At 46.6% G+C, this 26,956-nt stretch overlaps 3 protein-coding genes across 5 annotated transcripts in view; 1 reads left to right on the top strand and 2 right to left on the bottom strand.

Moving 5' to 3' along the window:
- The window catches only part of GNG13 (G protein subunit gamma 13), a 19,235-nt gene extending 19,068 nt beyond the window's left edge, over positions 1 to 167 (bottom strand). The window contains exon 1 of the transcript XR_010984583.2: positions 60 to 167. The gene's annotated coding sequence lies outside the window, so the exon portion shown is untranslated. The remainder of the gene's footprint in view (positions 1 to 59) is intronic.
- The window catches only part of LOC137427854 (synaptogyrin-2), a 21,390-nt gene extending 15,689 nt beyond the window's left edge, over positions 1 to 5,701 (top strand). For both annotated transcript variants that reach the window (XM_078777712.1, XM_068117632.2), the window contains exons 2-4: positions 2,954 to 3,170; positions 3,266 to 3,405; positions 3,801 to 5,701. In XM_078777712.1, the coding sequence (XP_078633838.1) occupies positions 2,954 to 3,170; positions 3,266 to 3,405; positions 3,801 to 3,983 (540 nt within the window). In that variant the 3' untranslated portion in view covers positions 3,984 to 5,701. The remainder of the gene's footprint in view (positions 1 to 2,953; positions 3,171 to 3,265; positions 3,406 to 3,800) is intronic.
- ZNF598 (zinc finger protein 598, E3 ubiquitin ligase) lies at positions 5,608 to 26,956 on the bottom strand. Of its 2 annotated transcripts, none has more exons than XM_068117613.2 (12): positions 26,416 to 26,956; positions 20,636 to 20,748; positions 19,197 to 19,326; positions 16,264 to 16,475; positions 15,802 to 16,019; positions 13,218 to 13,305; positions 12,906 to 13,039; positions 12,592 to 12,742; positions 11,005 to 12,284; positions 8,516 to 8,675; positions 8,278 to 8,419; positions 5,608 to 7,357 (listed from the first exon to the last, which is right to left on the bottom strand). In XM_068117613.2, exons 1-12 carry the CDS (start codon positions 26,722 to 26,724, stop codon positions 6,992 to 6,994), a joined length of 3,303 nt encoding a protein of 1,100 aa, XP_067973714.2. In that variant the 5' UTR covers positions 26,725 to 26,956; the 3' UTR covers positions 5,608 to 6,991. The 2 variants fall into 2 exon arrangements, with proteins under 2 accessions (XP_067973714.2, XP_067973715.2); XM_068117614.2 differs by having other exon boundaries at positions 11,005 to 12,281; positions 26,416 to 26,948.

The following is a 26,956-nucleotide window of genomic DNA, read 5'->3' as shown; positions in this document are numbered from 1 at the left end:
TGAAATGGGATTGAGGTGTTTCTGGGACACTTGGACCATATTTGCGAAGTTTGGCTTACTTGCGTTCACACATTTTCGCCACAGGCTTTGGCAAGTCATCCTGTGAAACCACGCTCGGAAAGGCTGACGTCGGTATCACGTGAATCGAGGACAATGTTTCCTGTGTGTTTCTGCGCAAAACGATCCTCATGTCCATTTGTTTCCTCGTGGGCCTCGAGCTACCCGTGACGACGTTAGGCCTATCTGAATGCATCGCGTCTTGTGCGTCAAATCTGCCACTTGCAACGATGGTTGTCTGTCTGTGCTTTGGTGATGAGTATCGTGCTGGAGCTACCTTTTTCTTCTGACGTGGAGAAAAAACGAAAAACTTTTTCGAAAAAAGGAAAAACTTCTGACGTTTCATTTTTCAAAAAAATGAAAAATCAATCACGAATGATCCAACAAATGATTTAATGAATGACACGATGACAAATGGCATAATTATATCAGACCTTGCAGCATAACATTTATTAGAACTTTATGATGTCACTGCCAGATGCACCCGGTCTACTCGACGTGGTTATATATATAAAAAATAACCACCTTTAGAGGCCATTTTTCCCCGCAAAGCAGGGGTTGGCCTTTTTCGGGAACCGTAGTTGTTGTTGTTTTTCGGTCCCCTATTTGAAGCAATGTTTTACGGCCGGATGCCCTTCCTGGCGCCAACCCTTTTTGCCGCCTTTAACGACAAACAGGGAATTACCAGTGAACTGGTACTCAATTAGCCGACCTCGGAAGGATGACAGGCTGAGTCAACCCCCCTGGCGTTAATTCAGCGATCGACCGGGATTCGAACCCAGGATCCTTGGATCCTAAGCCGGCACCCTAGCCGCTAGCCCAACACCAGGGATTTAAACGTGGTTGTAAAAGCGATTTGTCTCGCCCGTTCCCAAAGGGACATGAGAAGTTATTGTGATTGGTATGTGTGTGTTGTGTGCACATGCATATCTACTTTAATATATTGGTAGTTCGTTCTCAGATCTACTGTAATCTGTGTATCACACCAAGGCTCCGTGATGTGAGATGCTCCCGTGACTTGTTTTTTTTTTTTTTTACCTTTAAGCCAAATATTTTTGTATACTAGGTTGAGGCTCATGGAAGAGTCATAATACTGAACGGATGAGGAAGCAACGGAACAAATGGAACAGTAGAAAGAGGGATGGGGGCAAACCAACAGCAGGGTTGAAGGACAAAATAGAGGGACACTTGGACAAATGAGAGGTAGGTGGAGGAAGCATGAGTTGGACAATATGGATACGGAGCAAACTCTGAGGAGGGAAAAGATGGGAATTTTGAATGAGGTGGGTTAACGAGTGTCGGAAAGATTATGGTTTGAAAATTGTTTTTTGTTTTTTCGTATACATAGTCGAGGCTCATGAAAGAGCCAGTACTAGTACACTGAACCACTCAGGCTGAAACAAGACAAAAGTAACAGCAGAGAGGGGGGACGGGACACAGCAACAGCACAGCAGAAGGCCAAAACATAAGGAGGCGGACAAATAATAGGTGTGGGGAGGAATGGGGGGCAGGAGAGACTGCATGGGGTGGACAAGATGGTCATGACAGACGATCATGTGTTCTCGAGACCCGAACGGTATTTTTCTGCTCGGTATGGGGAAAGGGTATGCTGCAAAGGGTGGGTGGAAATGCGAATGGTTCGGTGGATGTGTGGAGTATCGTTGAGAGAGGAAGACAAATGATGAATTGCGAAAGATGATGGGAATAGAGCCTGTGATGGATGCTGTGAAGAGAAACAGGTTGAGATGGTTTGGTCATGTGTTGCGGAAGGATGAAAGTGATTGGTTGAGAAGAGTGATGGAAATGAATGTAGAAAGAAGAAGAGGATGGGGAAGACCGAGAAAGACTTGGCTAAAGATGGTGGAGGAAGAAATGCGGGCAAGGGGGTTAACAAGGGGAGATGCAGGAAATAGGGCAAAATGAAGAAGATTGTCATGGGGACCGCAAGGCTAACCCCCGCTCTAGCAGGGAAAATGGCCTTAAAATGCATGTTGTTGTATGGGGATAACAACAACAACAGGCATTTTAAGGCCATTTTCCCTGCTAGAGCGGAGGTGACAATCTATCTTGACAATAGCCATGACAATCTTCTCCATTTTGCCCTATTTTCTGCATCTCTCCTTGTTAACCCCCTTGCCCGCATTTCATCTTCCACCATCTTTAGCCAAGTCTTCCCCGTCTTCTACTTCCTTCTACATTCATTTCCATCACTCTTCTCAACCAGTCACTTTCATCCTTCCTCAACACATGACCAAACCATCTCAACCTGTTTCTCTTCACAGCATCAATCACAGGCTCTATTCCCATCATCTTTCACAATTCATCATTTGTCTTCCTCTCTCTCAACGATACTCCCTCCGCACATCCACCCTTTCCAGCCTTCATTGCTGCTCGACGTTCATTACCCATGTCTCGCTCCCATAAATCATAACACTTCTCACACATGCACCATACACCTTTCCCTTCAGCTTCAACGATACTCCCCTCCTCATCAGCATGCCACTCAGTTCCCGAAACTTCTTCCATGCACATCTCACTCGAGCAACCATTGCCGAGTCTGATCCACCTTCCACCTTCTCCTTCCCCGAGGTAGCAAAATGTTTTCACACTTTCCAGCTTCACGCCATCTCCAAGATCCAACTCAACATTTCCTCCATCTGCAGCTCCCTCTGTGCACACCTTACACTTGAATGTAGCTGCCACACTGGTTAATGACCCTCGCAGACCACTACATTTTTGATGAACCCACTCTGTGCAGATGGGTGACAATGGCGAAACGAACACATGGATACACAGGGTGCTGATGTATGTGACATGATCTTTCAACAATGCCGTATCACGTCAGCCATGAGTTTAACTCGGCTTACCTGTCTACTTCCATCCCTGACCTTCCCAGGTGTTTGCTGTCGTTGTGTTCGCCTGCATTTCTGATGCAGGTTCTTCTACTTCTTACTGCACATTTGGCCCTGTCAGTACGTGTTCATTTGGTGTGGCCATCGGGGTCTTCGCCTTCCTGGCTGCCATGGCATTCACTGTGCTCGAGGCCTGGTCTCCTTACATAACATCCTTGCACACTCAAAAAAACATCATGTTCGCCGAGCTCTGGTTCTCTGGTATTAGATCCCTAGTCAAAAGAAAGCCGATTCCAATGATAAGTTAATTATATGATTAGTTATACCCAGGTTGTAATCTGTTTGTTCATTCACAGGTATCTGGTCCTTCCTGTGGTTCATCTGTTTCTGCGTGCTCACCGACAATTGGCAGCGGCAGCAGGCATATGTGGATCATGGTTCCGCTAATAACGCACGAGCTGCCATCACCTTCTCATTCTTTTCCATCTTTGTCTGGGTTAGTCTTCCTGCTTGTTCTATCTTGGCCAATCTACAGTTACTCCTAACAGCGAAAATGTAGTTGTGCGAGTCTGACCGCATGATCGTTACCCGCAAACTGTTGTATTCCTTTGTGCCCACCTGTAATTGTAACATGGTGTTCTTCTTCTTGCGTTACGGAAAATGGCAGATCACAGGTCCGAGTCTAAATTACACAGCTAAGTGACAGCGCTGCCTGTAATTTGGTGAATTGCATCGAATCCTTCGTTTAGCATGTCTGCACCTAACAGGGTGGTCTACGTGAAGGTTGCCATCTTATACCTGTGTAACAAAGTAATGGATAACCATAACAGCCCTGTGCAGCACAGTGATGATAACTCGTCTTCCCCTTTGCACTCCGCCCTTCGCTGCTAGGCCCTGCTGGCATTCAAAGCCTACAAGAGATACCAAACCAGCAACTCGTACGAGAGCTACGACCAACCCACCAGCGGCCCGTATTCAACCGGGAACGCAACGGAGTCCGGCGATGCGTTCCACAGCTCTCCCTTCTCCATGCCGGCAGCTGCACAGGAGGGTTACCACACACCTTCCTATTAGTCATTACACACTCCTTCCTGTCAATTAGCACCTCGAGAATGTAATTTTGCGTGAGGGACCGAGCCTGATTATCATTGAATGCTTATATTTTAGAATTGGATGCAAGACCCACCCCTTCACTCATTTTTATGCTTTTCTGAATCCTTATCAAGTTGACTAATCTTTGGCTTTGAGCTTATTCATGATTAATATAATTAGTGATTGGTAGCTTCACTCTTCTTTCAATCTTGAGATTCTAAGGCGAGGTTTTGAATGAATCTTTTTAGCCAAATTAGGATGCACTTGCCTTGTATAATTATGCTGGCACCGATGGGGCGGCCTAATTCGTAATTGGGTCGTGTTTGTACGATGTCGTTTTTTTATGAAACCTTTCGCTCAGGGCATCTGTACATTTCCGTTTGTTTTAGCGAAATGGTTTCAGACGTATGCTTATCGATTATATCGGGTACTTCGGAGCAGGGGTTCATGTTCTGATGAAATCCCAACGAGCAGTCCGGGATGGGGGCTTGCGCCGTCAGCGCCTCTCCAGGGTGTATTTGCGAGGTCACCGATAACTTGTACGCAACTAGCAATGACAATCTCCTTATCGGAACATGACATTGGCACAGCACCTTCACCTCTGAGTTTTTGATCTGGAAAGCATACACGTCGACCCCGCTATTCGTGGGGGGATACGTTCCTGGAAAGTGCCGCTAAATTGCGAAACGGCGAATGGTGGGGGGATTGGTTCCCGAATCGCGAATGTCGAGGAGCAAACGGGAATTCGCAGGACACATGGCCGCGAATATCGAAGCATGTCGCAATTTATCACTCGCGAATGCGCGGAACCCCCGAATAGCGGCGTCCAACTGTATTTACAAAATATAGTTTGCTTTTAAAACATTTTTGGGATCTCACTCCCGCTAAGCTCATGGTTTGATAATATACTACTCGTAGTACCGCAAATGCCGTTCGTAGATAAGCACTCGTTTACCTGCTCGAGCTGACAGGTGCTTGTTCGCTCAAATCGCGTTCGATGAGCCACAGCCGTATTGCAAATTCTGTACAGTGCCAAGCTCGTACCCTCACCTGTGCCTTGTAAGTTTTATACCTTCATCCATGGACTGTGCGTGCATGTTCCTCGTACGCTTTAGAATTTAAAAATCCCAGCCAGATTCAGATGCACGTTTGCACAGCCGGTGAACGACAATGTTCAATTCCAACCTTTTGCCTTAAGGAAGCTATTCCTCCTGTACCGAATTCCCAAATGTGCACTTACAAGGCTTTGACTAGGTAGGCCATTACCATGTTTGATATCGTGGCTACTGTAATGTCGTCCACACCGTAACCACAACCCCACGGATTATGGTGGATTTGACGTCCTGATAGATTGTGCCAAAAACATACGAAGAACCACGTAAATCCACCAAATAGTTGACATTGAGTTACAAGAGGTAAATTATTCAAGGTGAACGGCGGTGATCATTGTCTCTTATGTGGTAATACGCATATTCTAGTCAATCCTGAGTCTTTTAAACTTTCATTGGGTGTTGTATGACGATGTTTATGTTTGTGAAGCTTATTTTGGTTCCAACCCGAGTGGAGAGTTCGGAAATGCCAAAAATAGATGACGCTCAAAAACAGCTGCATCATGTTTTTTTTTATTTTCAATCCACGTTGCGCATGGCGTTGAATCGTCTTTTGGTTTATTTCCTTAAATAAAGATGTTTACTGATGTCGCTCCCTCGTGTACACAGTCTTTAAAACCACAAGTAAAATAAGGGGCAATCTACTTAGTAGGTATGCAAGGGTAGGGAGATCAATGCAACAGGAACCAAAAAAAAAATCAACAAAGCTTCCATGTGTTGAGGGCAGCTGGAGATCCATCCAGTTAGTCAAGGATCTCCACCCTCTGGAAGGGCACTGCATCACAGCCAATTGAGAGGTACACAGTACTAGAACAACAAAAAAAAGGCCATTGTATTCATGTTACCATCCCTCATTCTATCTGAGCTGCACAAATACCAGGAAGTTCGCGACGAACCTGAGCCGGACTCGAATCAACGTGCCAAACAAGCCTTGAAACTGAAAAGATTATTTAAGCAACTTCCCCCACTGGACTTTTTCTTTACTCATCAAAACCACTGGAGCAGTGGTGGAATAATGAAAACAGGAGAGGAAGAAAACGACAGGCCCCAAGTCTTCGCAGCAGCCTCGGCCATGAGCCAGGAATAGTGAAGAGTGAGCCAACTTGAAGAGAGGCTCCAAGAACATCCTGAAAATGCATTTCCAAAGAAGGGCATTTCATCCTCAAAAATAAAAATCCCAGGTTAAAAAAAAAAAAATCCTTTAAATTTATTTATCGGTTTCCTGCGCTGCAGGTCCATCGCCAACTTGTTTGGAAAACCCGAAGGCGACATCTCATCCCGAAAACATTTGGTTTACATTTCAAAAAGGATAAACCCCACTGCTCAGTCCTGAAAACATGTACTTCTCTGGGTCTACAAGAAACCGCTATCGAATCATTTTTCTGCAACAACAAAAACCGAAATACCTAAACCGCCAAAAATTAGCCTGAATGAAGAGCAAATGTATTTTGTGTAAAGCACGAGGGGACGAACTTGATCTGATATAAATAGAGAGCAAGAGATGCCAGCCGAGGAGAGGGGGAATAAAGTTTCAACATCGTGACAAGTGGAGAACACCGAGCGAAGTGGCCGGAAGGATGTACGTTGACAGCGAGACGTGATGATGTTTGAACAAAATGGCAGAAGTGGGGAGGGAACAGATTCGGGATGATTTCACGAAACCAAAAGGTTGATTCCCCTTCAACAGGTTGCTAAAATCGCTAACCCTTGACTCTCACTGAAAAATTAGTCAAGGCAAGCTCGGCTAACTTGGGAGAGGAAAGGGAGGGTGTGGAGAGAGTAAACAATAAATTGGCAAAAGACGTGATTGTTGTCAAAGCCAATTGTGGAAGACCAGAAAAAAAAATTGGATTCGTTATCTCCAGCCAGTGTCCACAAATGCTATGCGTGTCCAAGTTGAGGAAAGTCCGTGTCCATGTGTCTCTCGGCATGCCACGTCACGTCCTCGTGTCCGAGCACTTGGCCGCATCGCTGGCAGGTGCTGCACCCCGGAAGAGATTTTTCCGTCTTCTCGAGGTCGTCACCGGCCCGGGCGCTCCGCTTCGCCCGCCTGCCGCCCTTTGAAACGGGCTTCGTGGTTCTGCAGCTTTCGTGCGTTTCCATCCAAAGCCCGTGTACAGACAGCAGCTCGCATTGCTTCTCGGGGTCAGGCAAAAGGATGAGCAGTTCAGGGAAAATGGAGGGGAAGCTCGAATTCCCCAGGAGTTCCCTGCATTGCTGATAATAGGCCTCAGCCGACGTCATGCCCTGAGGAACACAATGACCAACAGATCAAAGTTTGCCGACAAAGGTTCAGGTTCACTGTTAACAAATATAATTTCGTTCAAAATTTTGGGAGATTAGCAAACCTGTACATTTTTGGAATCGGAGCATGGAGAATCCGAAAACCAATGTTGGCATTTGCACAGACACCAGCATGGCCGCCATTTTGGATTTTCAAAATGGCCACCATAAAATACATATTTTGCGCTATCTCGGCTTCTAGTCAACCTGCAAACTTAATTAAATATGCTAATCCTATGTTTTCTGGGTCAAGGAATCCAATAAAGGCCTCAAAATAGTGCTCAGGATTATAGAAAAGCAACAAACAAAGGTAAATGAAAACCATTGTCTTTATATTTGTGATATAACTGTATTACATAATACATGATATTGCAAGTCCTTTGAAGTTATAGGTATGGGTTTATAAAGCAAGAAAGCAGCCTTGTTAGTATCAGATTGAACTATAAGTCCTATACACAGGATCTACTAGGTCTATACCATTCAGGAATATGCTTTTACAGATCTTCATCACTGTCCTGAGTGTCATTTTCAGCAAAATTAATTCGCAAATGCCAACATTAATTTTTGGATTCCTCATGCTCTGAATATTCCAAAAATCTATAGTTTTACTAATGTCCAAAAATTTTGAACGAAAAAAACATCGTGAACCTGACTATCTGAGTGCTCCGACAAAAATGGTGCGGCCCCAAAATAAATCAATGGCGCATCGGAATGGTGGTGGTGGTTGTATCAATCATCGAACATGACATGATTAGACCACATTACTCTTTTTAGTGATACGACTTGTATATTTGTCAACAATAGTTAATGCCTCGAGGAAAAAGAAAGGAGACGGTGCCACTGAAAGGGGTTTCTGTGATCACGCAGTCGAAAAAGAAACCTACCTGGCGAAAGAGTCCGGAGACTCGGCGAAATTCATTGAAGCGATCTTGGTCGTCGAGCAGACAGGCACGGATAGCCTTGATTAGTGCTTGGTTCCTCTCGCTGAAGTTCTCCGGTGGCAAATAAGGCCCGATGTGCAGGGGCCTATGGGAGCGGTGTGCACAGGTTAGTGGGCAAGGGGAGGATTTATAATCCTGGAAAGCAGTAGAGTTTCGACAGTCACAGAGACACGGTGCTTACGGGGTTGTGGAACTCGGAGGGATGTTTTCGCGCTCACTTTGCACGGAGCGTGCTAAGCCTGGCGGTGGGACGTGTTGCAGGCCAGGTTGGCGAAGCGAGTCGGGTTGGCGAAGCGAGTCGGGTAGCCGCCGCTCAAATGGTCCCCATGGCTGCATGAAGCCTAGAAAAATCACATTCTCTTCGCCCACAACAGCACTGATTCCCTCCAGGCAGTTCAAAAATATAAAATCAACAAAATCGTCATTGGCTGAATCTCTACTGCAACAGTGTAATAGTAAATGGTCTCGCTGGATGATCTCCACCCAATGTCCACAACTGCTTTGCATGTCCCAGCTGAGGAAAGTCTGTGTGCACTTACAAGGATTTGCCTAGGTAGGCCATTACCATGTAATAGGTAGACCAGCTGGAGCTGCCAATTTTTGTCTTTTCTAAGTTGGGTATCCTCCGTCATGCAAAGTCCTTCCTTAGGACACCTGAATTCTTGTCCCCCTACAAGGCCGTCATCCGCAGTTTTATGGAGTACTGCTCTGAGCTGGCACCCCTGCCTCGCATCTTGCTCAGCTTGACACCATGGAAACCAAGGCCTTCAAGATCATTGGAATCTCCCACAATGAAACTGAGTCTTTGGACCTATCACTTGGCTGTCACAGATTGGTGGGTGGACTCTCTGTCTTCTACCGCCTTTTTGGTCTTGCAGCCTCTGCTCTTTCCGTGCTTTGTGCCCTCCGCACCCTCCGCCCTCCCCTTCTCCCCCCCCCCCCCATGTCCTTCCCTTTCTCCCCCCCCCCCGCCCCTCCGCCCCCCCCCATGTCCTTCCCTTTCTCCCCCCCCCCCCCCGCCCCTCCGCCCCCCAGGTTTATACAGGGAGCACACGGTCTGCCTGCAACCCCCTGCTGTTGAAACTCCCAAAATTCAAGATCACTGCTCACCTCCACTTATTTGTTCTTTGATCATTTGCCCATGATCTTTTCTACCCTGTTAACCGGATCTTGAGTTTGTATCGAATCTTGGCCACCCCGTACATTTTCCCTGACCCCTCATTATTCCCCACATCCCTTACTTGTCCAAGTCTCCCTCTATTTTGTCCCTTAACCCTGCTGTTGGTGTTTCCCCCTTGTCTTTCTAGTGTTCCTTTTGTGCTGGTACATCCTGATCCATTCTGTGTTCTAGCTCCTCCACGAACCTTGACTTTGTATAGAAAAAATAAAATGACACGGCACAATCCCACAATTGACAACAAAGCTCAGCAATTATGGACGGCAACCTCACATCAATATGGAGAGATTTTTAAGTTGAACTATTTCCAAAAAATTAGTAGGGTTACATAAAGTTTGTTGAACATTCTCTCATCTCAACAGTAGCAATGGGTTTTGACCACTGCTTTAAACTAGAACGGTACTCGGTAGAGCGTATAACTCCGTCAGGCTGAACCGTTTATGTTTTGTATCCACCGATAGGCCGGATCTGGATTCAGACCTGAACCAAAATATAATCGGCTTGTTCTCGTCACCGAACCAACTCATCCACCTAGTTTTGTCATAACTCGTCCATAACTTTTTTAAATGTTATATATCGCTTTTGACCCGATCTCTCAATGGTGAAGAATCACTTTTAAAAAATTATCTGATCCGAACCCGGATTCGAATCTTCACCAAAGTGAATCAATTCTTCCTTGTCACACACCCAACCTGTCCACCAAGTTTCATCCGAATTCGTCCACAACTTTGAGATATCCTGGTCGAAGACAAACAGACAGGTGGAAACGTAAGCTCCATTCACCTTCGCTGGCGGAGGTAATAAGCTGCGTAACCGTCATCAAACAGAACATACTGTCGTTGATACACACAGTGCACAAGGTATGAAGAAGAAGAAAAAGATGCAGACGAAGAAAAACATTTGTGTCCAAAATTGGAATTTTTCATATTGGCACATCTCCGATATGTCGGGGTGAAAAAGGAGGAGGGAGGAGTGGTAGGAAATGAAAAGGGGGAACGAACAGGAAGCAACACGGAAGAGAAAAGAGTGACTCGGAAAGTTGGAGGAAGAAGAAAAGGGAAAGGAAGTTGAGATGAGTGACAAGTCGAAGGGAAAGGAAGATAACAAATAAGCAGGTATATGAAATAAATTAAGGAAGCAAACAATTTTGGTGTCAGTAATGATATACAGATGGGCCTATGGAAAACAAGTCACCTTTCCAGTCATGCATCTGAACCCACAAAACCGGATCTTGAATAGAATGCAAAATGTGAATGACCTCACGTCATGTTTTTTTGCCATTCGTGCTATTGATCGTCATCATGTTTGTCCCAGGTGTCCCTGTGACCCATTCCCCCAGTGTCACAATGCAAATATTCCAACCTACACCACTTAGCTCTTCAGGAGCAAAAAATTCAGGAGCTCAACAGGAGCAAAAAATCATCTTATGGTACAATTTCAGGAAACATTTTGAAGCCAGATTTAAGCAATCTTTCAATATCACGGTATCTCACCAGGTGGGGGTTTCGCTAAGGCACGAGGATTCACGAGCACAGGAAAGTCTTCCAAGGAAATGCCCGGCACCTCAGGCTTCTCTAGGCCAGGCGGTGGTGGCGGTGGGCACGCCGACGATCGTTTCAACTGCAATGCTGTCAGACCATTGGCCAATCCGTCCACGTGTCCATTTGCCAACACCGGAGCGGTGAGACCACGCTTCTCCATCTTCGATTCGAGATTTTCCTCCCCATCCAACCTGCCATCGGCAGAAGTCGCGGAACCAGATTCTCCTCGAGCAACACCTTTCACCTTGTTCTTTCCCTTGCTCCTCTTCCCTTTCGTTTCCGTCCACTTTGATGGCACTTCCTCCAAAGGTGCGTCATCACCGTTTTCACTCTTCTCGTGCTTCTGCCCAGTCTTATCCTCATTCTCAACATCAATTTGTTCTCTCTTGGTTTCCTTCTCATCCTTTGTGGTCTTCGTGTCCCTTGTTTTGTCCTCTTTCTTCAGCTTCACTTCCATCACGCTCACAATCGTGGATTCCTTGCTCGGTTCGTCAACTTTCACTAGGCCCTCGCCAACTTCCGCTAACCCCGCTCCCTTCTTCTTCTTCTTCTTCCCTGGTTTTCTGCTCCACATTTCCTGCACAGCATTTGATGATGCATCATTTTTGGTACAGGATGAAGAGGAGCTCTCCAAATGATCCACGGTACCCTGATTCTTTGGAATTTTGAGTCTCTCTTTCTCCACCAACTCCTTCCTCAGTGCAGAAGCTTTCAAGCCTGCATCATTTTTGGCGATTCCTCCAGGTCTGTTGAGGAAAGAGGGTTGGGTTGTAACCTTCGGGGCACATAATTCCACACTCGCTTTGGACATGGGCGCAGCACTGGATAACTTGACCGCTGCACCTCCATGCCATGCAGATGTAGTCGGCTTCGCCACCCTGTGGCACGAGCTCCTCGAGAGTGCTGGAAAATCCTCAGCTGCAAAGGAAGGTTGTGTGGTCTTGCTTTCTGAGGGTACGGTTTTGGAATTGGTCGGGCCCGTGCGAGTGATGGCCGGCGTAGGTGCCTTGGGATGCAAGACAGTGGTGAGCATGGTGCAGTCCTTCATCTGCATGGCTGACTGAGTTATTCCCTGTGTTCGAGGAACGTTGGAGGGCTTCCAAGAACATGTTCTGGTGTGGGAAGGGATATGGGGATTTGCTGGAAGGCTCGGAAAATCTTCGTCGAAGGAACGAGCCTTTGGAAAACGCCCGTCTCCTCCAGTAGTCACCCTCTTCGTGGAAGTTGAGCTGCTGGATATATATAAACGTGACAATTCTGGTACGAACCAATCTCTCACGAGCAGTTCGGTTTTAAACTTCGTATTGAAAAGGGAACGAGATTTCACAAGAAGCGAGGGGGTAATCGAGAAGAATGATCGGAGAGAAAGAGGAAGGTAGGCAAGGGAAGAGAGACGATGCTGGAGATAATTGCGAAGAGGTGTGAAGTTTGGGGGGGGGGGGGTTCAGGGAGAGGAGGACAACAACGTGTCAGTGAAACATGACGTTTATGACATTTTCACCACTTGTAGGCAAATGTTTGCGAGTTCCCTGGCCTCACCTCCCTGAAACCTCTTTAGGTCTTCCCAGCGTTTCCCCCAGTGTGGGGAAGTCCTCATCCTCGAGACGAGCCGATTGGTTGGTTGTGCCAGAATCAGTTCCAAGAGCTGCCTTCTTGGCAACAGTCTCTCCCGAAGACGTTCCCTTTTCTCCTGCACAAGTGTGGCATCGCATGTACAATAATGGGGTTTAAGACACAAATACAATTGGGAAATTACTTTTCGGAAGACAATTCACAATTTCACTCAGTCCCATCAAACAACCCAACCTCCTCCCCTCTACCCCCCCCCCCCCCCCCCAAGAGCATTTTCTCACCTTCGGCCTCTCTCTTCTTCCCTTCTATGTTCACATCCACACAAACATTTGTACCAAGCTGACCCGATTCCTCTCCACAATCCTCGGACATGTGCAACGCCAGCTGCAGTTCTTGTGCCTCGTCGAAATTTGTCCTGCATGCATGACATCAGGGCATTCGCCGGATCAATCGAATACAAGTAACAACGGCACATGTGGTTGTTCATTATCGAGTTGTTAATTTACTGGTTGAAAATGCTAAATTGATGAAAAAAAAGTGAGAGGGTTTTTGGGTTGGGTTGGGGGCAAAAAGTTAAATTCCTGGAAGTATACCGCTGTTCTCGTCCCCGGCTGAAACGATTTGTCCCACGAATTCGGTCATTCCCGGTGACCTCTTGGTAATCCGCACCAACCACCACATCTAGAAGGGACATTTGTATTCTTGTTTAAAGGCCACAGAACAATGGGGGAGGGCGGAGAGGAAGGGAACGGGGTCTTTAGAGGCTGAAAACATGAATTCATGTTTGCTGAGGCATTACCCAAGTGTGATACGAGGATAAACTGAACATGTGATAATCTTTACAATATCATTGACAAATAGTCAGTTTTTGTGTTTCAGGAGAATGAACGGACACGCACAAACGCACTTTAGTGGAACGAAATAACCAAAAAAAATTGTTTCGTTTAACCAATATCTTCTGCATTACATGCTTCCCTCAAAGACTGAAAAAAAATGGATTAAAAAAAAATACTACAATAACTAGACATCATAGAACACCTTACCCCCCTGCACGTGCTTGAGAAACAAAGACATGGGTGAGGTCTGCGAACGGCAAATGTGAATGATCGCGATGACGTAAAATTCCATAATATTTTGTCCCAAAAACGTGACTTGTGTTCTGCAGTGTTCAAATATATAATTCAATTGAAAAAAAAATGAAGATTTTAAAGGCTGTAGAAAAAAAAAATTGGAGGTTAACCGCTGTTGCCGCAGCGTCTTTAACACCACTTTATTGAACACGTCATATTAGTTCTTCTTGCCTGTTTGTTTCCTTTATGACGTCCTTAAAAACAGCAAGTTTCCTGTTTGTTACGATTTTCATTTTTGTTTGACTGCCAGACAGGCAAAGTGTGTAAATAAATAAATAAATAAAATCGCACCCATGTCCGAAGGAAGCGGTTCAGTTTGCCATTTTTAATATGACATAGACAAAGCCTAGAAACGAACGAAACCCATGAGAATTATCCTTTAGAATCCATTAGAATTACCCTTTAGAATTAAACGTGGTGGGTTACAAAGGTTCTTCTTCCCCATTTCCGACGGACGGACAGACATAGCCAAATATTGAAGTGGTTTCACCGCTTAAAAATTATCGTGTGTGTGGTGTGTGTGTGTGTGTGTGTGTGTGTGTGTGTGTGTGTGTGTGTGTGTGTGTGTGTGTGTGTGTGTGTGTGTGTGTGTGTGTGTGTGTGTGTGTGTGTGTGTGTGTGTGTGTGTGTGTGTGTGTGTGTGTGTGTGTGAGATCTGGACGAATTCAGAGCCTAAGTACAGATAAATTACAGGTTCGTTTTCCGATTCATGTTCAAAATAACATTCAATTGAAATTGCCTCCTCCCACATTATTACATCATTATACATACTTGGACCAATTTTGATTTAAATCCCTTCAGCTGTTCTCAAGCATCACATTTATACCTGTCATCACTTCTGACCTTTGATGTACAAATCTAATCAGTTCATCTTTGAATCATAATATATACTTATATCAAGTTTGGTCAAAATCCCATCAATAGTTCACAAGTTAGCACAGCAACAGAATTTTAACCTAACATGACCTATGACCTCTGACCTCATGACCCCAAAATCTCATCGTTTCATCTTTGCATCATTATACATACTTGTACCAAGTTTGACTTCGTTCCCTTCAGCCGTTCTTAAGTTATCGCGGTAACGAAGACCTAGTGCAGACTCTAACCTTTGACCTCTTGACCCCAAAATCTAATCGGTTCATCTTTGCATCATAATACATACTTGTACCAAGTTTGACTTGGATCCCCTCAGCCATTCTCAAGTTATCACGGTAACGAAAACCTATGACGGCCGGACGGAAGGACGCATGGACAACCAGAAAACATATTGCCTCCGCGGCGACGAGAACTTTTGGTTTTCGTATGAGTTTTCAAGGCTGAATCGTGTGCAAATACAGGATTTATATACAAACTGTATTTCACATCTACATGCACATGTATTCACATGCTATGTGAATGAATGAATGAATGATCGTTTTAAGGCCATTTCTTCCCCGCTAGAGCAGGGGTTGGCCTTGCGGGCCCCATGACAATCATGGTTCCCTGTTTGAGGCAATGTTTTATGGCCGCAAGCCCTTCCTGACGCCAACCCTTAGTCGCCTCTTACGATGCGCAGGGATACGGTGTACCAATTCTAAGCCGGGGTACACACCGGGATCATTCATCCCAGCAAACTGGTACTCAATTTGCCGACCTCGGAAGGATGACAGGCTGAGTGAACCCCCCTGGCGTTAATTCAGCGATCGACCGGGATTCGAACCCAGGATCCTTGGATCCCAAGCCGGCACCCTAACCGCTAAGCCAACACCAGGCTTATTCATATGTGAATAAATAAATCGTGTAGATTACATCATCTCTGGATCTGATGAATTGGCAGCACCCATTTTGTAAAACTCTATGTGCAGCGTCTAACGCAAGATGTCCAAATGTCATACATGTCTATACCGTGGGTTTCCCATGGGTGCCCCACCAGTGTTAGCATATTATATTTGCGGACAGGCAGACAAACTAACAAACGGACCCAAACACAATGCCCTTTTGCGAGGGTAACGAAGTAATGAAGAAACAAGAGGAGCGGATCAACCAATGAGGCACTTTTGTAACGTACTATCTGGGCGGCGGACATGGCGGGGAGGGTACGAGAATGCCAAATCGAGCTGGCGAGTGTGTCGAGCTTCCGCCCGGTTGCGACTGTGCACGGTTGCACGGTGCGCACGTAGGTCGATCTCGGAGCGGAACGCGTGCGTGAACTGTTCGTGAGCGCATTCCCCCTCCTCGCATAGGAAGTGAGCCCGCCGGAAGTGGTCCTTCAGGCTGTCGTAGTCGCTGCAAAAGAAAAATGAGAAAGGTGAGAGAACAGTGTTTATTTTATCAAGAACTGTATAAAATTAAATAAACAAGGCTCCAGAGCATTCGGAAGGCAAAACTGTCGGTCAGTGACGTCTACCCCCGTACGAGAATAAAACTACAAGAGAGAAAGTCATTGGGTCTTCAAAAATGTGCGTGCATGGAGGCCACGGAATTCAGACTGGCCTCTCCCTCGATCACTGCATGGGTGTGCCAGATGTACCTGTAGTACTCATTGCTGCCATCGGCATCGCAGAAGTGGCAGTAATAGTGATTCTGGCGGAGGTGGCGAAGCAATTCGTCGTTGTCGAGGAAACGCACGCTACAGAACTGACACAGGGGGTGCCCGCGGTGCGAGCGGTCTTTCGTGTCCCCCGAGCGGCGATGTTGTGCAAGGTCCTGCCGGCTGTACCACCTTCGCTCGTGGGTGAATATCTAAAATGATGGCGAAAGTGGGGTTTCAAGTCCTTCTCATCCAACATTCTCCAGGCACATATTTTTATTGCCAAGCTGCAAGGGCTTTTACGCATCAAACACGAAAATGGGAGGACAACTGAGGTTTGGGACCATCTATTTAATACATATGCACAAGTGACAATTTTTGGCCACCCTTCCCCTCCATACACATGCCACATCCACTCCTTCGCTCGTTCTTCCAAAGTCCAGCCTGGCTGCTCACCTGCACTTATTCTCTCGACTGTTGTGATATGATCCCAGATGTCTTTGAAAGTTTATTAATAAATAGATGTGTGTCATAATGTGCGTTGTTGTGAAGAAAGACTGGAATGAAAGAGAGGAGTTTAAAATTAAGACAAGTCAGGAGATGACGATGGTTCACGAGCGAGCGGTATTCAATGACAAAGGACGGACTATAACCGAAACAGGCCCGGACTGGGGGGTCGGGGGCCCACGTGGCAGGTGTCGGCCCCCGACATGCGGTGTCCATGCCTATTTACAAAGGGCCCCAATGCGCTGCGTGCGCAGGCCTTTAAGAGCCAGCTGTACGTAATTGTGTGTGGTGCTGGCCCGGAAATGTTAAAACGAAGGTTACTGACCTTGAAATGAGATGGAAAATAATGTATAATCAGTTATGAGGTTAGTCAGCTACACAATACCGAAAATTTGGTTAGATTCCGACAACTTTGAAAATTTGACCTTTGTGACCTTCAAAGGTCAAAGATTCTGAAATTTGTTGGAAAACTTGTATTTCATGATGTATGTGATAATATAAGATCATGTACGACATTTCACTCTATCAGGAAGCGAACAATGTCAGAAAACCATCAAAAATCGACTTTTCTAAATTTCGTGACCTTGTGACCTTGGGGCGAAAATGAAAAATCGAGCTCCGTGGGGCTAGACACATGACATTGGCCTAACCAAATACCGAAACCCCTGTCAGATTCCACCAACTCCCTCGGAGAAGATGTAGCTTGAACTCGATTACCCCCTAAAAAGACATCTTTTTCGGGCGTGGCTCCGCCCACAATGGGCGCAATACGCCCACTCGAGGCAGGACACAACTAGATCATGATATCAACCTCCCACCCAAGTTTCATCAAGATCGGATGATATCATCGGGTAGTTATGCTGCGGACAGAGACAGACAGACAGACACACACCCATGACGAATATAGTGGTCACTCTGTTTGATAACTCGTGAACCAATTACAACTTTGATGAGCTGGACCTCTATATTTACCTGTAAGATGACAATGATCTCCAACCTTTTCATCTTCATCAATTTTCTCATCACAAATATGGCATATATTATTATCTCTAAACATAATTTTCTCTTCTTTTGTTAAGCACATTGGTATATTGGTTTTTTTCATTATTTTAGATAATCGAACGCAATCCCTTTCCACTCGCCTCACAAACTCCTCTGAAGCATCTTCTCCTCTATGAAGTTCTAACTTGTTGTATTCATCACCGACGGATGATTTGATATAATAACAGAAACCACAAGGAGTATGTTTTTGATGTTTACTCGTGTATGATTTTTTGGGGATTTGGAGGAGCAGTATCTATCTTTTCAAGGATACTTTCAAAGTCAGCATACTGAATATCACGAATGGATGTTTCATAGTTTTGTTGAAATCTTTGAATGATACATTTGAACCTTCCTTGCCAGCCGTGTGACGATTCCTTGCCCGTGTCCGTGGGTCTTGTCTTCCTCACTTCGGTCTTTGAAATGCACTGCCCCCCATAACCTCATGCCCAATCTGGCATTCCCAATCTGGTCGACTCATTCCCAATCTGGTCGACTCATTCCCAATCTGGTCGACTCATTCCCAATCTGGTCGACTCATTCCCAATCTGGTCGACTCATTCCCAATCTGGTCGACTCATTCCCAATCTGGTCGACTCATTCCCAATCTGGTCGACTCATTCCCAATCTGGTCGACTCATTCCCAATCTGGTCGACTCATTCCCAATCTGGCCGACTCATTCCCAATCTGGTCGACTCATTCCCAATCTGGTCGACTCATTCCCAATCTGGTCGACTCATTCCCAATCTGGGCGACTCATTCCCAATCTGGTCGACTCATTCCCAATCTGGTCGACTCATTCCCAATCTGGTCGACTCATTCCCAATCTGGTCGACTCATTCCCAATCTGGTCGACTCATTCCCAATCTGGTCGACTCATTCCCAATCTGGTCGACTCATTCCCAATCTGGTCGACTCATTCCCAATCTGGGCGACTCATTCCCAATCTGGGCGACTCATTCCCAATCTGGTCGACTCATTCCCAATCTGGTCGACTCATTCCCAATCTGGTCGACTCATTCCCAATCTGGTCGACTCATTCCCAATCTGGTCGACTCATTCCCAATCTGGTCGACTCATTCCCAATCTGGGCGCCTCATTCCCAATCGGGTCGACTCATTCCCAATCTGGTCGACTCATTCCCAATCTGGGCGACTCATTCCTAATATGTTTCTCTCCGGTCCATTGTTCCTCGTTTTTCCGTTATTCCTCCCCTCATTAACCCCACTTATGCACCCCACCCCGCAATCCCCAATAACCGTGGGAAATTTGTGAACCCGCTTCCCTTTATAGTGTCACACCTGCGCGAGCCCAGACCCTTACGTAGAAAGTGCAAAGTGGACAAAGGGTGGGATCTGGGGGAAAATTAAGGAAAAGGATTTACCTTCAGATGTTTCAAACATAGATCGCATGCATGTAGATCGTGCACGCGGCGCATGTGGGCCTGCAGCTGTCCCAGGGTATCAAAGGGATGCAGCTTGGGACAGAGAGAACAAGTGTGGCTGAGCAATTCTCTAGAAAACACAAACAGGAACCTCTTAAATACACTTATCTCACTGTACTCAAGAGACAAGCAGGTGAACTGACTGTACAGGTGGGTTACATGCTGCTGTATTTATGAATCTGAATACGCGAATAAGTAAGAAATGTCACACGAGTTGTGAAGTTGTTTCAAATACCAAAGATGACCGAACACTAAATTATATCCGGGTCATCTACAACAACGACTACAACTACAACAACTACTACTAGTACTTTAATTATTCCCCTTTATTCAATGTCGGCCAGGGAACGTTTAGGCCCAAGTTTTTCACCGACCGTCTGCTCAGACCTGAAGTTTGACAAAGTAGGTTAGATCAGGAATTTGGACCTTGTGCATGTGGCCGGCGATAGTTCGTCTACTCTTCGCGAAAGGTCACCGTGGGACATTTAACGTCCACAAACGAATGCGAACAGATGGGACCCCCAGATTAATGTCCATCCGAGGGACGGCACACACAGTTGTGCCTCGCCCTGTCTGTGAGACACCGGGATGCCAGGGTAGACGGCTCGGAGACGAGCGCGAAGACCTCAAGGATATCCCGCCAGCCCCCAAATTTGATCAGGCTAACGTCGCAAACTACGTCATGGGATCTTAAATGTTCACGTCGCAAATGGACAAAAAATTAAAAAAATAAAAACACCTTCAGAGGCCATTTTTCCCACGCAGAGTGGGGGTTGGCCTTTTTTGGGCACCCTGGTCCCCTTTTTTGAAGCAATGTTTTATGGCCGGATGCCCTTCCTGCTGCCAACCCTGTTAGGCGCCTCTTGCGACACACAGGGAATTACCAGTGAACTGGTACTCAATGTGCCGACCTCGGAAGGACAAACAAATCTGAGACAGGCCGAGACAAACAGGCTGAGACAAATCCCCTGGTGTTAATTTAGCGATCGACCGGGATTCGAACCCAGGATCCTGGGATCCCAAGCCGGCACCCTAACCGCGAAGCCAACACCAGGCTTACGTCGCAAATGGACAGCCGGCTTAATAAAATTAATAAATTGCTGGCATCAAATGCTGGCACGGCCCTAGAACACCACTTTTAAAGGATTGCAATTCCACCAGAGACCAAACGATGAACAAATCCGCGGATACGCAAAACACACCGAATGGGAAAGGTGGTCCAAGGACGGACAGGTCAGAACAGGATCCGTCGATTACAATATCCGATATGTGCAATTGAACTTCATAGTCAACACAATGGCTGCATCCTCAAATATAACAAACAGCGCAAGCTGATGAAATAGCCAGCTTAATGAGAATAGAAGACAAACGCTGCGCACTTGAATTTTGCATGGAGCTCTCTGTCGCAGAAGGAGAAGCCGTATTCGGTCTCGGAGATGCCGGTCCGCGGGTCCAGCGAGACGAACGGTGCAGGGACTCGGGTGATGAAAACCTGCAATCGCAAGCGACAGATAGGGAAGGAGAAACAAACTTAGGGGCAAGTTCGGAAAAGTAGAATGCACGAAAAATGAGGAACCACTAGATTGATTGTCTCCACTAAAATTGTAATATTTAAATAGTTAAAATAAACAGTAAAAACAAGGGCAGAGACCTCAGACTAAGGCATCGCCAAAGGACATGCAGTGCAGGCCCAGAGCTGGCATTTTCAAAATGGGTTCTATGGTGGGTGCATTGGCGAATTAACCCCGTGGATATTATTACGAGTTCCCTCCACCCCACCCCAACCTACAGGTATACGAAGATTACAGAAAAACAATCTCCATGGTGCAAAAACAATAACGTTGTGATCATAATAAACTATAATAGGGCAATAATAACATTGATAGTTTAAGGAATACAATTATACACTCAGAGAGGCAGTTTCAAACGAGTGTATGCGTATATAGGGGTGTGTGTGTGTGTGTGTGTGTGTGTGTGTGTGTGTGTGTGTGTGTGTGTGTGTGTGTGTGGGCGTGCGTGTGTGGGCGTGTGTGGGCGTGCGTGTGTGTGTGTGTATATGTTTCTGTTGTAATGGTTGTTGTTGTTGTCGTATAGCCCCTGACAGTTCTCTTGAATAATCCCGCGGCACGTAGACAGCCGATCGGTCTTGCAGGAGCGACCCACAGATCCCCCACATCTAGGATTTTGTACCCTTGCCTTGTGGATGGGGAGGGGATTGAGACAGTGTTGATGGGGAGGGTATAGAGACAGTGTTGATGGGAAAGAGATAGAGAGTGTGGATGGGAAAGAGATAGAGAGTGTGGATGGGAAAGATTTCGAGAGTGTGGATGGGAAAGAGATAGAGAGTGTGGATGGGAAAGGTATAGAGAGTGTGGATGGGAAAGGTATAGAGAGTGTGGATGGGAAAGAGATAGAGAGTGTGGATGGGAAAGGTATAGAGAGTGTGGATGGGAAAGAGACAGAGAGTGTGGATGGGAAAGATTTCGAGAGTGTGGATGGGAAAGAGATAGAGAGTGTGGATGGGAAAGGTATAGAGAGTGTGGATGGGAAAGAGATAGAGAGTGTGGATGGGAAAGAGATAGAGAGTGTGGATGGGAAAGAGACAGAGAGTGTGGATGGGAAAGAGATCGAGAGTGTGGATGGGAAAGGTATAGAGATTGTGGATGGGAAAGAGATAGAGAGTGTGGATGGGAAAGAGATAGAGAGTGTGGATGGGAAAGAGATAGAGAGTGTGGATGGGAAAGAGATGGAGAGTGTGGATGGGAAAGGTATAGAGAGTGTGGATGGGAAAGGTATAGAGAGTGTGGATGGGAAAGGTATAGAGAGTGTGGATGGGAAAGGTATAGAGAGTGTGGATGGGAAAGGTATAGAGAGTGTGGATGGGAAAGGTATAGAGAGTGTGGATGGGAAAGGTATAGAGAGTGTGGATGGGAAAGGTATAGAGAGTGTGGATGGGAAAGGTGTCGAGAGTGTGGATGGGAAAGAGATAGAGAGTGTGGATGGGAAAGAGATAGAGAGTGTGGATGGGAAAGAGATAGAGAGTGTGGATGGGAAAGAGACAGAGAGTGTGGATGGGAAAGAGATCGAGAGTGTGGATGGGAAAGGTATAGAGATTGTGGATGGGAAAGAGATAGAGAGTGTGGATGGGAAAGAGTCAGAGAGTGTGGATGGGAAAGAGATAGAGAGTGTGGATGGGAAAGAGATAGAGAGTGTGGATGGGAAAGAGATAGAGATTGTGGATGGGAAAGAGACAGAGAGTGTGGATGGGAAAGAGATAGAGATTGTGGATGGGAAAGAGATAGAGAGTGTGGATGGGAAAGAGACAGAGAGTGTGGATGGGAAAGAGATAGAGAGTGTGGATGGGAAAGAGATAGAGAGTGTGGATGGGAAAGAGACAGAGAGTGTGGATGGGAAAGAGATAGAGAGTGTGGATGGGAAAGGTGTCGAGAGTGTGGATGGGAAAGAGATAGAGAGTGTGGATGGGAAAGAGACAGAGAGTGTGGATGGGAAAGAGATAGAGAGTGTGGATGGGAAAGAGATAGAGAGTGTGGATGGGAAAGAGACAGAGAGTGTGGATGGGAAAGAGATAGAGTGTGTGGATGGGAAAGAGATAGAGAGTGTGGATGGGAAAGGTATAGAGTGTGTGGATGGGAAAGAGATAGAGAGTGTGGATGGGAAAGAGATAGAGAGTGTGGATGGGAAAGAGATAGAGAGTGTGGATGGGAAAGAGATAGAGATTGTGGATGGGAAAGAGATAGAGAGTGTGGATGGGAAAGAGATCGAGAGTGTGGATGGGAAAGGTATAGAGAGTGTGGATGGGAAAGAGACAGAGAGTGTGGATGGGAAAGAGATCGAGAGTGTGGATGGGAAAGAGACAGAGAGTGTGGATGGGAAAGAGATCGAGAGTGTGGATGGGAAAGAGACAGAGAGTGTGGATGGGAAAGAGATCGAGAGTGTGGATGGGAAAGAGATAGTGTGGATGGGAAAGAGATAGAGAGTGTGGATGGGAAAGAGACAGAGAGTGTGGATGGGAAAGAGATAGAGAGTGTGGATGGGAAAGAGATAGAGATTGTGGATGGGGAGGGGATAGAGAGTGTGGATGGGAAAGGTATAGAGTGTGTGGATGGGAATGAGATAGAGAGTGTGGATGGGAAAGAGACAGAGAGTGTGGATGGGAAAGAGAGAGAGAGTGTGGATGGGAAAGAGACAGAGAGTGTGGATGGGAAAGGTATAGAGTGTGTGGATGGGAAAGAGATAGAGAGTGTGGATGGGAAAGAGACAGAGAGTGTGGATGGGAAAGAGATAGAGAGTGTGGATGGGAAAGGTATAGAGTGTGTGGATGGGAAAGAGATAGAGAGTGTGGATGGGAAAGAGATAGAGAGTGTGGATGGGAAAGAGATAGAGAGTGTGGATGGGAAAGAGATAGACATTGTGGATGGGAAAGAGATAGAGAGTGTGGATGGGAAAGAGATCGAGAGTGTGGATGGGAAAGGTATAGAGAGTGTGGATGGGAAAGAGATAGAGATTGTGGATGGGAAAGAGATAGAGAGTGTGGATGGGAAACAGATAGAGAGTGTGGATGGGAAAGAGATAGAGAGTGTGGATGGGAAAGAGATAGAGAGTGTGGATGGGAAAGAGATAGAGATTGTGGATGGGAAAGAGATAGAGAGTGTGGATGGGAAAGAGACAGAGAGTGTGGATGGGAAAGAGATAGAGAGTGTGGATGGGAAAGAGATAGAGAGTGTGGATGGGAAAGAGATAGAGATTGTGGATGGGAAAGAGATAGAGAGTGTGGATGGGAAACAGATAGAGATTGTGGATGGGAAAGAGACAGAGAGTGTGGATGGGAAAGAGATCGAGAGTGTGGATGGGAAAGGTATAGAGATTGTGGATGGGAAAGAGATAGAGAGTGTGGATGGGAAAGAGATAGAGAGTGTGGATGGGAAAGGGATAGAGATTGTGGATGGGAAAGAGATAGAGAGTGTGGATGGGAAAGAGATAGAGAGTGTGGATGGGAAAGGTATAGAGAGTGTGGATGGGAAAGAGATAGAGAGTGTGGATGGGAAAGAGATAGTGTGGATGGGAAAGAGATAGAGAGTGTGGATGGGAAAGAGATAGAGAGTGTGGATGGGAAAGAGATAGAGAGTGTGGATGGGAAAGAGATAGAGTGTGGATGGGAAAGAGATAGTGTGGATGGGAAAGAGATAGATAGAGAGTGTGGATGGGAAAGGGATAGAGATTGTGGATGGGAAAGAGATAGAGAGTGTGGATGGGAAAGAGATAGAGAGTGTGGATGGGAAAGGGATAGAGATTGTGGATGGGAAAGAGATAGAGAGTGTGGATGGGAAAGAGATAGAGAGTGTGGATGGGAAAGGTATAGAGAGTGTGGATGGGAAAGAGATAGAGAGTGTGGATGGGAAAGAGATAGTGTGGATGGGAAAGAGATAGATAGAGAGTGTGGATGGGAAAGAGATAGAGAGTGTGGATGGGAAAGAGATAGAGAGTGTGGATGGGAAAGAGATAGAGAGTGTGGATGGGAAAGAGATAGTGTGGATGGGAAAGAGATAGATAGAGAGTGTGGATGGGAAAGGGATAGAGATTGTGGATGGGAAAGAGATAGAGAGTGTGGATGGGAAAGAGATAGAGAGTGTGGATGGGAAAGGGATAGAGATTGTGGATGGGAAAGAGATAGAGAGTGTGGATGGGAAAGAGATAGAGAGTGTGGATGGGAAAGGTATCGAGAGTGTGGATGGGAAAGAGATAGAGAGTGTGGATGGGAAAGAGATAGTGTGGATGGGAAAGAGATAGATAGAGAGTGTGGATGGGAAAGAGATAGAGAGTGTGGATGGGAAAGAGATAGAGAGTGTGGATGGGAAAGAGATAGAGAGTGTGGATGGGAAAGGTGCAGAGAGTGTGGATGGGAAAGGGATAGAGAGTGTGGATGGGAAAGAGATAGAGAGTGTGGATGGGAAAGGTGTCGAGAGTGTGGATGGGAAAGAGATAGAGAGTGTGGATGGGAAAGAGATAGAGAGTGTGGATGGGAAAGAGATAGAGAGTGTGGATGGGAAAGAGATAGAGAGTGTGGATGGGAAAGAGATAGAGAGTGTGGATGGGAAAGAGATAGAGAGTGTGGATGGGAAAGAGATAGAGAGTGTGGATGGGAAAGGTGCAGAGAGTGTGGATGGGAAAGGGATAGAGAGTGTGGATGGGAAAGAGATAGAGAGTGTGGATGGGAAAGGTGTCGAGAGTGTGGATGGGAAAGGGATAGAGAGTGTGGATGGGAAAGAGATAGAGAGTGTGGATGGGAAAGGGATAGAGAGTGTGGATGGGAAAGAGATAGAGAGTGTGGATGGGAAAGGTGTCGAGAGTGTGGATGGGAAAGAGATGGAGAGTGTGGATGGGAAAGGTGTAGAGAGTGTGGATGGGAAAGGTGTAGAGAGTGTGGATGGGAAAGGTGTAGAGAGTGTGGATGGGAAAGGGATAGAGAGTGTGGATGGGAAAGAGATAGAGAGTGTGGATGGGGAGAGGATAGACAGTGTGGATGGGGGGAGACAGTGTGGATGGGGAGAGGATAGACAGTGTGGATGGGGGGAGACAGTGTGGATGGGGAGAGGATAGACAGTGTGGATGGGGGGAGACAGTGTGGGTGGGGAGAGGATATACAGTGTGGATGGGGGGAGACAGTGTGGGTGGGGAGACGATAGACAGTGTGGATGGGGGGAGACAGTGTGGGTGGGGAGAGGATATACAGTGTGGATGGGGGGAGACAGTGTGGATGGGGAGAGGATAGACAGTGTGGATGGGGAGAGGATAGACAGTGTGGATGGGGAGAGGAGACAGTGTGGATGGGGAGAGGATGTACAGTGTGGGTGGGGGGAGACAGTGTGGGTGGGGAGAGGATAGACAGTGTGGATGGGGAGAGGATATACAGTGTGGATGGGGGGAGGAGACAGTGTGGATGGGGAGAGGATGTACAGTGTGGGTGGGGGGAGACAGTGTGGATGGGGAGAGGATATACAGTGTGGATGGGGGGAGGATATACAGTGTGGATGGGGAGAGGATATTCAGTGTGGATGGGGGGGGACAGTGTGGATGGGGAGAGGATACACAGTGTGGATGGGGAGAGGAAGTAATCGGGTGCATGGAGGTGGAGACTAACCTTGTCGAGGTGCAGGCGGCACACCGCACAATACGGCTGTCCGCACAAGGCGCGCATCTTCACGGAACAGGCGAGGCACACAGGGTGGTCGCACGAACCCACAGCCACGACGGTCATGTCCTGACAGCACACCACGCACACCCCCTCTCCGGGTGAACCCCCCTTCAGCTTCACCTCTTCTCCCTTGTTGCCACCACCCTCGACGGTCCCCACACTCGGGAGAACCTGAACGCGCCCTCTGGGATGAGCCTGGAATCTGTCATGAAGCTGGCTTTTTGTCGGACCATGGATTTTGCTTTGACTCGCCATTGCATTGGTTCAACACCGGGAAATGACAGCGAAAAATAACAAAAATATCCGGACAAATGTGGCGGAAAAACGTAGGAAGTCAAGAGAGGGTGAGGAGGAGATGAAAAGGAGTCCAAAGTGAAGCCAAAGTGAAATTACAAAAACTTAATCAAACAGAGGGAGATAAACTGTTGGATGGAGGGAAAGGTGTTAAACGAAGGCCACACAGAATCCGGTAGTCGTGTGACGTCAT

This window comes from Myxine glutinosa, chromosome 5, assembly GCF_964187855.1.
Source record: "Myxine glutinosa chromosome 5, kmMyxGlut1.1, whole genome shotgun sequence".
Classification (NCBI taxonomy): Eukaryota; Metazoa; Chordata; class Myxini; order Myxiniformes; family Myxinidae; genus Myxine; species Myxine glutinosa.
This window is presented reverse-complemented; position numbering and strand designations above follow the sequence as displayed.